A 15,959-nucleotide genomic window follows, 5' to 3' on the forward strand; every position below is an offset into this window, starting at 1 on the left:
ATTGAGAAACATAAAGAGGTACATGATTAGTTAGGGATAACTCCATAATATCACTATTTAGGATCGAGACTCGAGCATAAAATCAATAGCTTTTTTATTGCTCGTGTTATTTATAAACTATTAAATGCATGATTGTCAGTATTAATCAGAAAGAACAAAAGCAGATCACAAATTTGTTCAGTGTTTCTTCAGTCCAACTGCTCTGCTGATATGAGGTGGATGAGTCTGGTCGTGGCCCCAGGCAGAGACTTCAGTGTACCAGTGAAATAATACAGCAGAAAACATCTTTCAGTTACCAAAGCAGGATGTCTGAGGGGTCTTCAAAAGTATTCAAAGTTAATAAATCAATGTTGAGAAATTTAAGACCCTTACAACAGTATAAAAAAAGTCTTAAATGCTGCTTTGCAAGGTGTTAAATGTTATATCATTTTTGATTATGCAATGTATGGTTGTACGCTAAAGTTTGCCTGAATTAAATCTATCAGGATGCTGTGTAGTTTATAAAATCATCACATGTTTTACACAGCAGATGCCCTTCCAGCTGCAACCCATCTCTGGGAAACATTCATACACAGTTATTCACTCATACACTACAAACAATTTAGCTTATTCAGTTCACCTGTACCACATGTCTTTGGCCTGTGGGGGAACCCACGCGAACGCAGGGAGAATGTGCAAACTCCACACAGGAATGCCAACTGACCCAGCCAACGCTGGAACCAGTGACCTTCTTGCTGTGGCTCAACAGCACTACCTACTGTGCCACTGCATCGCCAAACACACACACACACACACACACACATATATATAATTAATTTACAGAAAAAAACTCTGGTGGGGTTTTTCTTGTTTTTTTGTCCTCAGCCAATCACATGCCTGATCAGGCTATTTTTTATTTTTATTTTTAAGAGACTTGTTGTGTTTTTATCACTCCAATATGACTGTGTCGACACACTATTCCTACACACAGTTCTGTGCAAACCGCTTACAAAAGATGATTTTCATCATAGGTGCCCTTTAAGCTTGAAGTCACTAAACAAATGCCTATTTTGTTCTTAAATATTATTATTTTATATTGGATTCTTAACTACGTGCAGTGATCTCTATTGAATAATGTTCAGATATTTGTGCAGGAATAACGTACAATATAGTACAGTGAATTTTTGTCATGTCTATGTAAATACTCTTCTAGCCGACAGGTGGCAGTATAGCTGTGGTGGCGCTGGAAAGTTTGCAGACTAATCAGCGAAGAAGTTCAGGAGCGAAAGTACGGAATTAGTAAACGTTTCAACTCTTCAGGTGCATAATTATATTTCTGCTCACGTAAGTTCATATGTGTCGCTAAACATATATTCGTAATGTTTTTGGTCTGCTTCTGTAATCAGTTCGTGCGCAGGAGGTGAAGTTAGCGGCACGTGCAAGAAGTCGTCGGGAGTTTTGCGTCATGATTTTTAGCGTGTAAAGATCTTTATTTTACGATGGATGAGATGCAGTCAGATTCACCAAACAACGTTGATGGGGAAAAGATGAAGAAGAAAAAGATAAGTAAAACTACTGAGCAGCATGAACTCACTGAGAGTCCACAGGAACAGACTGAGAAACGCCGTAAAAAGAAGAAGAAGAAGAGGAGAGACAGTACAACTGAATGTGATGATGATCTGCAAACAGACACAGGCAAAAAGAAGAAAAGGAGAAAGCTGGATAATGAAGGCGAGACTTCAGTGATGGATGATGGAGTCTCAGATCAGCATGAAGCACAAACACAAGAGCTCCCGGGTTCAAGTGAAGAGAAGACTTCTAGGAGATTGAAAGCGAGAGTAAGTGCAACACAGACAAGCCATGCAGAGATGACAGAAGAAGAACAGACTGACACCGAGACAGAGCATGAGGAAGAGCCAAACACGAGTGATGATGAGGAAAGCGGCCCGCCTGATGTGGTGATCGGCACTGGATGGCGCAAATCTCGCAAGATTCCAGTAGATTTGAAGCTCCTGGCTGAACTGAAAGAGTTTTGCCCGAATACGGCGATAGAATCTCAAAGCGATACTGAGATAAATAAAATGATCAAGTATGACCTGCCAAGATTCAGAGAATTCAAGAAACAAGGTAAGTGTTGATACATACAGGGTTTTTCCTGCATATACAGTTACGTGTATGCAGGGGCGAATTATAGGGGTGTTAAAGGGGGTCAGACCCTCTAATTAACGCTTGATTCTCTCTGAAGGACATCAAAACAAGATGTGTGGGGGTCTGCCCTTTATTATTTAAAAAATAATTAGCTCTTATCTTTATCTTAAATAATATTACTACTTTAAATAATAAATACCCTAAAATGCATTTGACCACCCCTATAATGGTTCGTACCATTGTGAATGTGAATGCAAAACAAACAAACAAAAATAATATTAATTCAGCGGTTTGAAACGGGCAAATCTAGAGCACTAACAGATCAGAGCTCACAAACATGGTTCTTGTAAAATGGGTATTTGCACTGTAGATTTCCATAAAACTAGATGCATCGTTTGTATCCTATTGTACTGTACATTTGCTTGCACCTGAAAGTTAATTAATTTCAATTAGTTAGTCTTTCATGGACATCCTTTAACCCCTGTAAGACTTAAGATATCAAATAATAGGCAGACTTTTTTTGCTTACAAGTTAATGACAAGTTAATCTAAAAAATGTAATGACAAAAAATAATTTAGCCTCTGACATTTTAACAACAGATTTCAAACACAAATTTCAGGCAGTTTTTCACTTTGTTTTTACCTGTTACCTTTTATCAAATAAGATACAACAGGTTTTTAAACAAAGTATTGATCAGGTTGATATTATAGGTCTTAGAAACTCCTGTATCAACTATGATACATGCGGCTTTATACGATTGGTTTATTTAATATCACAAATATCACTGAGAACCACTCAATATTCCTCAAAACATTGAACAAATAATAACAAGTTTGATGAATAAAGTAGATGTAAATTAATTAAAAAAAATAAATTTGGTTCACTGAGGCATATTACCGAACATAACTGGAAAACTTACTTTTGATGTGGAGGGTCCTTTTATGCTGGAGATACTGTTCCCCTTAAAATAACAATATAATACTCACAAAAAACAAGCAAAATTGGCATATCATAAAATTCTGGTGGTTTTAAAACCTTAACTTTTTCAAACCGCGATACACATTAAAACCGCCTATCATCCCATGCTTAGTCCTGCCACAGTTGCTTTCACATAAAATAAGTCCAAACACATGTTTAAGGCTATGACTCATGGGCTCTATCATTGAATTGTATGATTTCTGCTTGTTTTTGTATGATTTTTTTTTTTTTTTGAGGAAGACAAGCTTAAGTCTGTCCCTGTCACATTTTTTTTAAGTGAAAATGTACATTTCTGGTAGAATGTCCCATGTGCATATATTATGGTAGCATATTATAATATATAATAGAAAATTTTCTGACTGTAATATACCCAAGTTAAAAATATGGCTGAGCTGATAAATGATATATCGAATCGCGATAAAATTGATGTCAATAACAATGATAAGCTCTGGTCTTTTTCACTCCATGCTGATATAAGAGCCAATCACACAGCAGAACTGTGAAACAATGGGAATCTAAAAGTGTGTTGGTTAGGGATGCTCCGATCAGGATTTTTACAGCTGATACGGAGTACTGATTTCTTGTCATGGTGATCAGCCGATACCGAGTACCAATTCTGATGCTTTAAGCTTTATAATGCATAAAGCACATTTTCCCTTTAAGTATGATAGTAAAGTGGGGATCTCTCCTTAGCTAGGAGAATAAATTGAGGATGCTGCATGTAACACCTTAAACACGTCTCTTATAACCATTTAGTGTGGACATGGCAACTTTACAGAAACTTTACAGAAAATAATAGATAAGAATTGGTAAGAAAAATCCCTAACACAGCTATTTAGAAACACTGCAAATGATGAAAGAAGAATTCAGCATGTCTCACTGAAGCAAACATTTGAGGCATTTATTTGATGCATAACATTTAATATTTTATCTAATTTGGGGCGTCACAAAGCCACTGTGAATATGTGCGAGACTCGCAGAGCTCATACAGTAAGATAAGACTAATGGAGATTGCTCTGCTTGCAGCACAGCAGCTCAAAACATTGGATGTGCATTGGCTGCAACAAAGAGACAATCACTCGCATTAGTCGTGCCAAGCTTTATAAACATAAGCCACACCACTTCTGTGTGTATTTAATGGCCCGTTTCTACTGAGAGGTACTGTACAGTACGGTACGGGTCACCTTTATCAGGCATGCGTTACCACTGCCAAAGAGGGTACCCTTTTGTTGGGTGTGGTCTAATAATTATTCGTATTATTATTTAAACAAATGTATGTATTTACTATGTATGTGTTGTGTATATATTACATTTTTCCTTTACTCTTTCATTACAGGCATCGCAATGAGACATGGAAGATTTTCTAAAGCAGAAAATGAGAAGTTAAGACAGAACGTAAGCGACCTTCTGGCTCTCACACAACTGAAAGATGCGGTCATGCTCTTTCATCCCAAACGGTTCCTAAATGAGGAAATGAAATTGGCAGAGTTGAAAAGGATGTACGGGTTTTATCAAAAGATTGGTGAGTGTTAAATGTTGATTGTGTCCTGCTGTAGGTCATCGTCCTTTTGTACAGTTTAAAGGGTCACGAAACAGCAAAACACTTTTTTTTTTAAAATGTTTACAGTCATATATGTGTCCTACGCTGCTATAAACACTATTTGGACACACATATTTCACTAAAAAGTAAAACCTTTTGCATTATTTCGAGCAAATTCGTTATTCTGGTAAAAATTAAATAAAAATACATTTTGAAGCAACATTACGGCGATTAGATCCTTGTGTATATTCCAGCGTGTAGACTGGATGTCTGTACCAGCGAGTACAACGTGATGTCTTTGAGCTTTCAGCATTCATTCATGAGAAAGACTTGGTTCGAACCAATCATCGCTCTGTTGTGTATGAGGTGTAACTTAATATGCATGATTGCTTCGAGGACTGTTTGTACCTGTTACAGTGTTCAGACGGCAAAGAGACGCCACGTTGTGTTGCCAACAGTAATTCAAACACGTGGAAGAAGAATTGTTTGGAGACATGGGTTGTCAGTGTTGCGTTTATAAATGTGCTGCAACATAGGTTTTGTTTTCATTTTCTGCTATGAGAGCGCAGCTGGACTCACATGTGGACTATAGTGCTATGCTAACACACAACAAAAAAACGTTTGTAGGGAACATCTTTTGCCCGAGAGCTTTTCTCGCATCTGGAAATGGTGAAATCCGGATTTGCCGCTCATCTTCCTTTAAAAAAGACGCAGCTCCAGTTGGTGTTGATTGTCATGTCTTTTCGGATTTGGTGATCAGTAGCCGTGTTTCCACTATCGCGCCTAAAGCAAGTGAGCCAGGGCCAGTCGCATTTCCACTGTCACTTCCGGGGCCTAATCGGGCCAAAGCGGGGCTTTCTTGGGGCCAGCGGCCGGCCTTTTTTGGCTTGCTGAATACCTAGGGCCAAAGAGGGTCAGCTAGGGCTTCTGGGCGGAGTGAAAGGAGAGGTAGACACTAGTTTTCCGATTGCACATGAGTACATGCGCCAAACAAATAAATAAGGGAAAGATATCATCTAGCCTTATAGTCTGGGGTCTTTTTGCATATGATCGCCTTTATGTTTCCCTTTTAAATGTAAGGCTGTTGCATAAAATAATAAAGTTTTAATTTATAAGTGACTTTGCTGCGTCCTCATTTCAATAACGCATAATAATCTTTACACCATATCAAAGACACAACAGACAGTAAAGGTTGTCGAGAGTTTTTGTCAAGTTTAAAAGGTGTTTGTGCGCGATACGTGCGCGTTAGATGCCTGTATGTGTGAGGCCAGGCAAGAGCGCTCCCTTCTAAGCTCTTTTTTTTCCTTTTCTTAATATATTTTGGAGATAATACACAATATGAATACAACAAAAAGACATAAAACTTAACAAATTACGTTTCCACTTTTGTAGGCTCAACACAAAAGTGTCATATCTCGATAAAATAGCCTAAGCTATAGTGAAATCATTTAAAGCATTACAAATATTGGATATAATAAAATCACATTAAATAAACCAATATAAAACAAACAAAAACTTTACCAGTGTAGGTATATACAATACATAAATTAAATCGTTTACATATTAAACTTTCATTTTACAAAGCCGTCTCTGAAAAAAAGATTTTAGATATTTTCTAAAAACAATAAACACAGGAGAAGGTTTAAGTGAGTGAAAGCAGAAATACCTTCTTTTCTGTCATCCAGTCCTGCGCACAGTGCTACTTTACAAACGCATCGGGGGAAAACTGCAAGTACAAAATGTGTTCCTCAAACAAGTGTTGATGTTTTTATGTGACGTGGTAAAATTTAAAAATGAAATTTTAAATGCATGTAGAGCTTTATTAGTGAAAAGCTGCTGAGCGCAACTAAATATAGCCTATATTTTATTACTTGTTCTTATGTGCTGAAACACTTAACACTTTCCTTTATTTAAGATCTCCAAATAATATGCAACATCCTTAAATAAAGGGGAATCACATATTAAGTGTCATGTAGCCTAGGGAAAAATGTATATGTTTCAGGTCTCTCCAGAGCATTTGGGCTGAATGTTTGACGACGTCTATCAAAACGAGGATGCTATAAAATACATTTCATACTCAGTTATTACCGGAACATTTCTGTGGTTTTATATTATGGACGGGTGCGCTCACTGCACTGGGTCCCTCCGTTAGTGGCGAGACCACTCGATGCACGATGCTAACAGTCGGTCGGTAAGTAAACAAATACAATGAAGGAGAACACACAGGCCTGTTCGTATAGACATATAATGTGCTGCTGTACAGTAACGTGTCATTTGTTTGTTTGGGTTGTCTTCATTTTAATGGTTTCGTGATGATGCGATGGTGTGCTTTATCTGCCTGATTCCCCCTGAAGTGGGCGGGTTGTGTGACGTTTTATTCGGGGAACGTTCTGGGGGCGGGCTTTGCATGACATGTTGCGAGCTACTAGCCTGACAAGTGGAAACGTGACATGATTTCGGCCTCACTGCTCAACCTCCCAGGTGATTGGCCCAGCCCAGTCCTATAAAAGCCCTGGCTCGCACTGGCGCAGCAGTGGAAATGCGGCTAATTTGTGAGTTTGGGCTGGGGTGGGGTTGTAGTATTTTGCGGGAAAGATTTTGGATTTCAAGTGACCTATATTTGTGACTTACACTGAAGATATTACTGTGAGATTTACAGCACTCACATATACTGTATGCAGTCTACAATACAAAAAATAGAAACATTTGTAGAACATTAGAAAGTGATGAATTAAGCATTTTGAGTGAAGTATCTGTTTAATAAAGACCTGAGTGGATATTGAACATTATAAGAAACTTTGCTGAAAATGTGACATTTTTGTTGCTCAATGAGGCTCTTCGTTTTTTTCAAAATCGAAATTGAACAGCGGAAGGAATTCCCAGACCATGTCATGATGTTTACACTCGTGGAAAGAAGATGTTTGATCACAGACATTATAAGGGAAAGTATGTAAAATATTATTCACAGAGATCATATTATGGTTCTGGTTTTTAATTTCGCTCTTTACTTAACTGATTTCTTCCTTTTTCTCTAAAGTTTTACTGAAGAAGAAGACAAAAGATTGCTGAAATACTATAATCTGTATGGCCCGAATTGGAAAAAAATTTCTGAAAAGACAGGTCGAAGTTCTTTCTCCCTTAGGAAACGATTTCCACAAATTAGTTCGGGTAAGTCTATTTCAGTGAGCCGTTTCTCACCGTTTCACCTGTCAATTGCAATTTATTGACAATTAGTCATGATAATGTCATCATTATTCATCACACAGTTAAAAGAAAGGGACCGTGGACTCCTGAGGAGGTGCAGAGGCTTTTAAGGGCTGTGCGTGAGCATGTTTTGTCTGTCCTGAAATCTGCAAACCCTAATAAAAAGAAACCAAAAAGAGTCAGAAGAGAAATACTGTACGAAAATTTGCCCTGGACCACAATTGCTGATAAAGTTGAAACTCGTTGTTATAGGCAATGCAGAGAAAAATGGTAAGAGCGCTTTTATACTGTTGATATTTTATCAAATTTTCTTTTTATATGAATTATATACATCCTTCTGACTTTTGTTTTCCTTTACCCCTAAGGATGTCCATACTCTTTACCCGAATGTCCTCAGGGACTACATTTAGAGGAAAAGCAGGTCTGCTGGCCAAAATTAGACTCATTAAAGCGTAAGAGATCTTGCATTGCTTGTGTTAACTTCTTTTTATTTGCTTGAATTGTACTATTATAAAATCATTGTAAAATAATGTTCTGTTGACACAGGATGTATGAAATGCAAGTGGAGGATGTTGCAGATATTGACTGGGAAAGTCTCACAGCTGCTTTCGGGTGAGAACTACTTGATGAGTATATCTAGGACAATAATAGGCATGGGCTGATATAAGATTCTGACGGTATGATAACCTTGGATATAAATATCACGGTTTCACAGTATCAAGGTATTGTGATTACTGCACTAAAATCTATTCTTTTTAAATGCCTGGGTAAAAAACAACGTTTTCCCCTTTGTACACAATATATTTTAATTTTAGAAACATTTATAATATTTTGGAACTGTAAACATGTCAGGATTAATAATTTAAATTAATTACTGACTTTTGCTGCCTTTTGCTGACTTTTCAGTTATTTCAAAAACACAAGATTTGTTTACAATTTAAAATCGCATCTTTGGATATGTTTTCTGCTGTCCTAAAAAAAAAAGTAAAAAATTTTAAAAATATTTTAGGAACAGTATTACAGAAAACTTTGACTTTCGTCCCATGCCTAGACAATATATCCATTATCTAGACAGCTCTTTTTCATATTCATTTTTAAAGGAACACTCCACTTTCAAGACAATCATTTTTACTCCTCTAGATAGTGCTTCTTGATCTAAAATTTTTTTGAAATTTGGACTAGAAACAAGAGCATTTTTAATGAAGAAAACCATTTTTTTCCAGCAAACATATCAAAGGACGCATGTACACTCAATGGCCATTTTTAGATACACCTGTCCAACTGCTCGTAAATACAAATTTCTAATCAGCCAATCACATGGCAGCAACTCAATGCATTTAGGCATGTAGACGGAACTATACTTCCGTACTATACAGTACGCTAAAATTAGTATGCGAGCTGAGTAGAATGTCCGAATCATAAAATTCGAAAATCAGTATGTGACTACTTTCGGCGAGATTCTGAAGTGCGCATCCTATGCATGCTGCGCTATCGAATGATGCCCCGCCATAGAATTCATTAATTGGGAGTGAAGCGACGCTACTGAGGCAGGTAGGTCACGTGACCATGACAAAATGGCAGATGTAGTACTTTCAAATTCCATTCATACTTTACACATTCATACTGTATAAAACATACTTTCTAATGGCCGAGTAGTATGTTAAAATTCAAATGCAGTGCCTACTGAGTAGTAGGCGGTTTCGGATGCATCCATAGTCTAGATGAACTGCTTCAGCTCAAACTGAGCATTAGAATGGGGAAGAAAGGGGATTTAAGTGACTTTGAATGTGGCATGGTTGTTGGTGCCAGGCGGGCTGGTCTGAGTATTTCAAAAACTGTTGATCTACTAAGATTTTCAGACACAACCATCTCTAGGGTTTACAGAGAATGGTCTGAAAAAAAAAAATCCTGTGAGTGGCAGTTCTGTGGGCACAAATACCTTGTTGATGCGAGAGGAGAGGTCAGAGGAGAATGACCAGACTCGTTCGAGCTGATCGAAAGGCAACAGTAACTAAAACTACCTCAGTGACCTCAGCTTGGGTGATGGGTGAGTCCACCCCTGCATCCCCACTCCCCAGTCTGCTTCCTCAACGAAAGACATGTTGGTGGGGTTAAGGAGATCCTTAAGGTTTCTTCCACCGTCCGACCACATCCCAAGTTGAGGAAAATCCCTCTGACTTGAGTTTCAGCCAGATGTTCCCAGAGGACCCTCACAATACGCTTGGTCCTGCCTGGTCTGTCCAGCTTTCCCCCTTGCCAGCGGATCCAACTCCCCACCAGGTGGTGATCAGTTGACAACTCTGCCCCTCTCTTTACCCAAGTGTCCAAGACATACGGTCAGAGATCCGATGATACAACCACAAAGTCGATCATTGACCTCCGCCCTAAGGTGTCCTGGTTCCATGTGCACTGATGGACACCCTTATGCTTGTACATGGTGTTAGTTGTAGACAAACTGTGATTAGCACAGAAGTACAATAACAAAACACCACTTGGATTCAGATCAGGGAGGCCACTCTTCCCAATCATGCCTCTCCAGGTATCACTGTCATTACTCACATGGGCATTAAAGTCCCCCAGTAGAACAATGGAGCCTTCAGTCTGAGCATCTTTCAGCACCCCTCCCAAGGACTCCAAGAAGGCCGGGTACTCTGCACTGGTGTTGGTCGTAGGCACAAACCGCAGTGAGAGACCTATCCCTGACCTGAAGGCGCAGGGAGGGGACCCTCTCGTTCACGGGGGAAAACTCCAACACATGGCGGCTAAGTTGGGGAGCTATTAGCAAGCCTACACCAGCCCCCAAACCTCTAACCGTCAGCAACTCCAAAATAGAAGGAAGTCCAGCCCTTCTCAAGAAGTTAAGTTCCAGAGCCCCAGCTGTGCGTGGAGGTGAGCCCAACTATCTCTAGTCGGTACCGTTACGCCCCTCGCACAAGCTCGGGCTCCTTCCCCTGGCGACGTCAAGGTCCTTGATGTTCTTGTACTCCTAGGGGTTTTTTGAACTGCACTTAGTCTCACCTGTCACCTAAGGTCTTTTTGCCTTGGGAGACCCTACTAGGGGCATAAGCCCCTGACAACATAGCTCTTAGGATCACTCAGGCACTCAAACCCCTCCACCATGTTAAGGTGGAGGTTCATGGAGCATTTTTCTTAATGTTGTGTTAATTTGCTGTAAATTAAATAATTTTACTGAACAATCTTAAGTGTGGTGATTCCATCATTTTTGGCAGGGGTTGTCGATGAGGAATTATATCACTAACTGAGTTAATGAAGCTGTAGTAAATGGCATCTGAGCAGTTATAGCCGTTTCCACTGAGTGGTTCAATTTGGTATGCTTTTATGGCCGTTTCCACTGTTTAATGGTCCGTTTCCACTAAGTGGTGCAATATGGTATGGGTACCAGTTTGTTTGGTGTGGTGTACAACAAAGTTTCAGTCGACGTCATTCTCGCTCGACGAAATGTCTACAGTAAAGCTGTACGGGTCGTTCACATATCATATGAGAATCATTTCTCACAAAACAGATGCATTATATACATAAATACTTGTGTATAAATGTTCATTACTAACCTTTATATGAACAGGATTTGGTAGTTGGTGCACTTTTGGTAGTGGAAATTCAAGCCTGATTAAGTTGACCCGTATTGTACCGTACTGTACTACTCAGTGGAAACAGGCCATTAACTGAGGCCGTACTCACATTATGTACAGTTGCCTCGAACCAGGCCAAAGCTCGCTTGTCCCCCCTCCCGTCTCCTCCGATGGCCCGCACTCACATACAATCGAGTCTGGGCACGCTTACGTCATCGATGCTGCGCTGTTCAGTAAGCGATGTCGCTCAGCACAGTGGAGATTTCTCTAGTTATATCGTATTAGTCGTTTGTTATGCAGTGACATGCAGTCAAATATTTCGCCAAACAGTCCTTAGGGATGCGTTGACACGCAGTCAGATATTTCGCCGAACAGATCCGCCACTTTTGGCGCTCATAAACAATCAAAAAGCCCTCGTGCTGCAGGAATGAGGAGGTTTTCTGAAAGAGCGCAGCTGTCATGCAGTGAAAGGTTTGCGTCTGTAATAAACTACGGCAGTTTGCATTCATTGAACTGTAATTGATTAATAAATCTATATGAAACAGTCCCTTAAAAGTCACGTCTCGCTTTCAGTTTCGGGCTTTGGCGCGTTTTGCACTCACACTACAAGCGTACCGCGCCAAAGCCCAAGTGAACCGCGCTCAGGCCCACCTCCTCCAACCGAGCCAGGGTCGGCCAAGTGAACCGTGCTTGAGCCCGATTCAGCGCACTCACATTTCTCAAACGATCCGGGAAATGGGCCTGGGCCACGGTACAGATGGTATAGTGCGAGTAGGCCCTGACACTTATTCCAGTTCCCTGCAAAACTAGAATAAAGCACCTGCTTGTTCAGGCGCACTCATGATGTTGGTGGTTTAAACATGCGTGGCGTAACATTTTTGTCCTTTGTGTCTCACAGAAATGTCCCTCCAGCACATGTTCAAAAAATGTGGCGCAAAATTAAAAACTACTATCTGCCAGATTGGAACAGCAGGAGTTTTAAAGGTTGGTTTTTTGTTTCATAGATGAACCACTGCTTTCTTTTGTTTTGCATAGTACACTTTAAAGATGGACAGATCTTTTGAGACTAGTCTTTTAAACAGCTTAATATCTCAGAAGACTTGTAAAGATTTCTAATGTACAATTTAAAACAAACAGTGCATGCAGTGACGAGCTGAATTGCTTTCTTTTATTGCATGTCTGTGTTGTGTTTTCAGACAATGTCTCACATCTCCATAAGAACATTTTGCCGTGCCTGGTGAGTAGTTGCAAAGGCTTTGATGTCAATGCGGTCAAGGTAGAGCAGAAGGAACTATTCCGGCTATCAAAAATTTTTAAGGACATTGAGGAAGATGGCCAGGACATTGAGGAAGATGGCCAGGACATTGAAGAAGATGGCCGTGATGGAGATGAAGAGACTGGCGAGCAGGAGAACAACAGCTTTAATTAATAGTGAGCAATCGGTCACGGTCTCCAGACCAATGATTTAAAAAAAAGAAGTTGTACATAGTTTTTATAAATTCGTTTTATTCTTGGGTTTTACAATTGAGCAGGAAATAAACTGAATCTGTCAAAGGTTTCTGAGGTTTGAAAAGTTTTCTGGACATCTAGTTTTTCTAAAAAAGGGTTCAAACATGGGTGATAGAGGTAAACAATGGGAGACAGCACACAGTGGCAGCATTTAGTCATCTTGGTGTAACATTAGATCAATCCTATTACATTTTCAGACGAGCCATGGCCCGATGCAGTGGGTCAGAACTTCATGGTCAGGTTCCCACCCCAAGAGTCAGCCTGTGAAGGTGGGAAATTCAAAGCTCTGCTTCACTGTAACAATAGGGGTCCTCTTATCTGGCAGGATCTGATTCATTAAATTAGGCTGCTAAATTGGTGAAAATTGGGGTCCTCACCTGATCATTTCCCATCCAAACAAAGACCTTGGGAACAAAGATGCAATCAGTAGCTTTTTTATTGCTAGTGTTATTTATAAATTATTAACTGCATAAATTTGTTCAATGTTTCTTCAGTCAAACTGCTCTGCTGGTATGAAGTGGCCTGGTCTGGTCGTGGCCCCAGGCGCGGAGACTTTACTGTACCAATGAAATGATACAGCAGAAAGCATGAGTCTTGCAGTTACCAAAGCAGGATGTCCCAGGGGTCTTAAAGTATTAAAAAGTCTTATATGCTATTTTGCAAGGTGTTAAATGTTTGATTATGCAATGTATGGTTGTATGCTAAAGTTTGCCTGAATTAAATCTGAATATTAGGATGCTGTGTAGTTTATGAAATCAATGAAATCCTGCTGGATTTGACCTCATGCTGCATTGTTGACTGCAGTTACCAAGGCAACACCATTATTTCTGCAGTTCTTTAGGCGTTTAGCCTGCTGAATGAGCTAGATTTAATAGATTTTAATTCAGCATTTGAATAACGTTTTAGTTTTTTTGGATTAATTACTTACACTATATGCAAGTGAACTAATGCAAGTTAAAATCTCGCCAGTGTTTTCGGTTTAAAAGTGGTTATAAGTTCTTAAGATTTATAGAAAGGTTCTTAAAAGGTTTTAAATTCCACTAACTGATTCCTGTATATACTCTGCAAAGGGGTGAACAGCAGTACTGCGCAACACTGACCACCACTTGCACATATCAGATCAGTTTATTTTCTTTTTTATTTTAGAACAATGAACCAATAAATACATAAGAATGATAGAAGACTTTGTTTTTGTGCATAGATCAGACACTAGTTACTTATAACATCACTTGTTTACCTTAATACTAATATTTATGGCTCCTTACCTTGAGGAAGCTTGAGGAAAATAACAGTATTATATATGAGTGTGAATGCAAGAGCATATGGGTGTTTCCCAGTGATTTACATCCACTGCGTAAAACATTTGCTGGATAAGTTGGCGGTTTATTCCGCTGTAGCGAGCCCGGATTATTAAAGAGACTAAGACAAAGAGAAAAAGAATGAATTGGATGCTCTGAACTGCATCTATGCACAAGAAAACAAGTGAAAGCTGCTCCATTTTAGCTAAATAAACATAAATTTAAAAAAAGATGTTGCTTGTTAAATACTTTAAAGAAACACGTCAGGCCTACCTGTTGGGTATATCTTCCCTTTAATGTTGTTATCAGCAGATCAGCTATGGAAGACGGCAGTGTGTTTCTGAGAAAATGAGCTTCTGCATGTACTGGGAGAAACGCCTTTCACATGTTTGCCTCATTTGCATACGAAGCCCCTCCCCCATCAAAACACGTCTTTCGAGGATGTTTCTTCCAAACAGCGTGCAGAGTTTGCTGTATAACACTGTTATAATACTATATATTTAGAGATGATTAAATACACAGTATATGTTTACAGTGTTATGAAGTTACACATCGTTACACCTGTCATAATGATATATGGGAGACTTTGGGAAACTGCATTTCATAAAATATCTAACACAAACACTAATGTTAAAAACAGTAAAACCATCAATTTTATTTGTGTTATGTAGTGCAATTAAGATAATTTTCCTAACCATTTACCATTTTTGAGGGAGCACTGTTGATCTTAGTGTGTGTGAGAGAAATATTAGGACACATTTTGTATAATTACGAGACTGGTATTACAAGGAAAATATGACTTATGAGGACATTGCCCCTTTCCCTATTTTCAAAAGGCTTGTAATTGTAAATAAGGCAGAATGAGTTTTTTTTTCATCTTCAAAAAGAAAGTAAAAACAGTTTCCTGTGGGGGTTGGGTTAAGGTTTGAGGTAGGGTGATAGGAAATGCCATTTGTAGTGTGTAAACAATGGAAACTCACTATGTCCTGACAATTCACTTAACCATACGTGTGTTTACAGTGTGTTTGTGTGTTTACAGATTGCATGAAACACCTAAAATGCATATACAGTTGAAGTCAGAATTATTAGCCCCCCTGAATTATAGGTGCCCCTGTTTATTTTTCCCCAATTACTGTTTAATGGAGGGAATTTGTTTCAGCACATTTCTAAACATAAAAGTATTAATCAATTTCTAATAACTGATTTATTTTATCTTTGCCATGATGACAGTACATAATATTTTACTAGATATTTTTCAAGACACTTCTATACAGCTTAAAGTGACATTTAAAAGCTTAACTAGGTTAATAAGGTCAACTAAATGCAATTCTATAACTTTGGTCTATAATCTGAGTTAAGGGTATTTTTAGGGTGTAACAGGGTATTTTAAACTCAAAACATGTAAAAATGTGTGGCTACTTGCCTTGACCTTTATGACATTTAAAGAAAATACGATTTCTGGTCAAAAAATCGTATCTAAGTATGACTTCTAACCATTTTAATTGGCTGTAGCCTAAATAATAGTCTTTGACAGTCCAAAAAAATTTCCAAATAAATACTTTTTTGAAATGATATTATTAAAGATAATGTCTGAATGTGTGAATATAAAACCAACTTTACCCCAAAGTGGGAGCTTCACACGAGGATGATCATATTTGTGAGTGTGTGTGACATCTAGCACAGACTCCCAAAGAGACTGAGAAGCTCTGCTGC

The 15,959-nt window shown here is 38.8% G+C and overlaps 2 protein-coding genes across 6 annotated transcripts in view; one reads left to right on the forward strand and one right to left on the reverse strand.

The window, feature by feature from the left end:
• The window catches only part of cntrl (centriolin), a 548,241-nt gene that overhangs the window by 466,179 nt on the left and 66,103 nt on the right, over window positions 1-15,959 (reverse strand). The gene's annotated exons all lie outside the window — the stretch shown is intronic.
• Window positions 1,205-12,997, forward strand: ttf1.2 (transcription termination factor 1, tandem duplicate 2). 5 transcript variants are annotated; one of them, XM_073949686.1, is made up of 11 exons: window positions 1,205-1,267; window positions 1,386-2,106; window positions 4,442-4,627; window positions 7,513-7,591; window positions 7,683-7,813; window positions 7,912-8,119; window positions 8,215-8,301; window positions 8,396-8,461; window positions 12,338-12,423; window positions 12,636-12,676; window positions 12,758-12,997. In XM_073949686.1, the coding sequence occupies exons 2-11, from the start codon at window positions 1,479-1,481 to the stop codon at window positions 12,866-12,868; spliced, it is 1,623 nt and encodes a 540-aa protein (XP_073805787.1). In that variant the 5' UTR covers window positions 1,205-1,267; window positions 1,386-1,478; the 3' UTR covers window positions 12,869-12,997. The 5 variants fall into 5 exon arrangements, 4 of the variants coding, with proteins under 4 accessions (XP_073805787.1, NP_001353684.1, NP_001353685.1 ...); XM_073949684.1 differs by having other exon boundaries at window positions 1,236-1,299; NM_001366755.1 differs by having other exon boundaries at window positions 1,212-1,299; window positions 12,636-12,997.

Source organism: Danio rerio, chromosome 5, assembly GCF_049306965.1.
Source record: "Danio rerio strain Tuebingen ecotype United States chromosome 5, GRCz12tu, whole genome shotgun sequence".
In the NCBI taxonomy this organism is placed as follows: domain Eukaryota; kingdom Metazoa; phylum Chordata; class Actinopteri; order Cypriniformes; family Danionidae; genus Danio; species Danio rerio.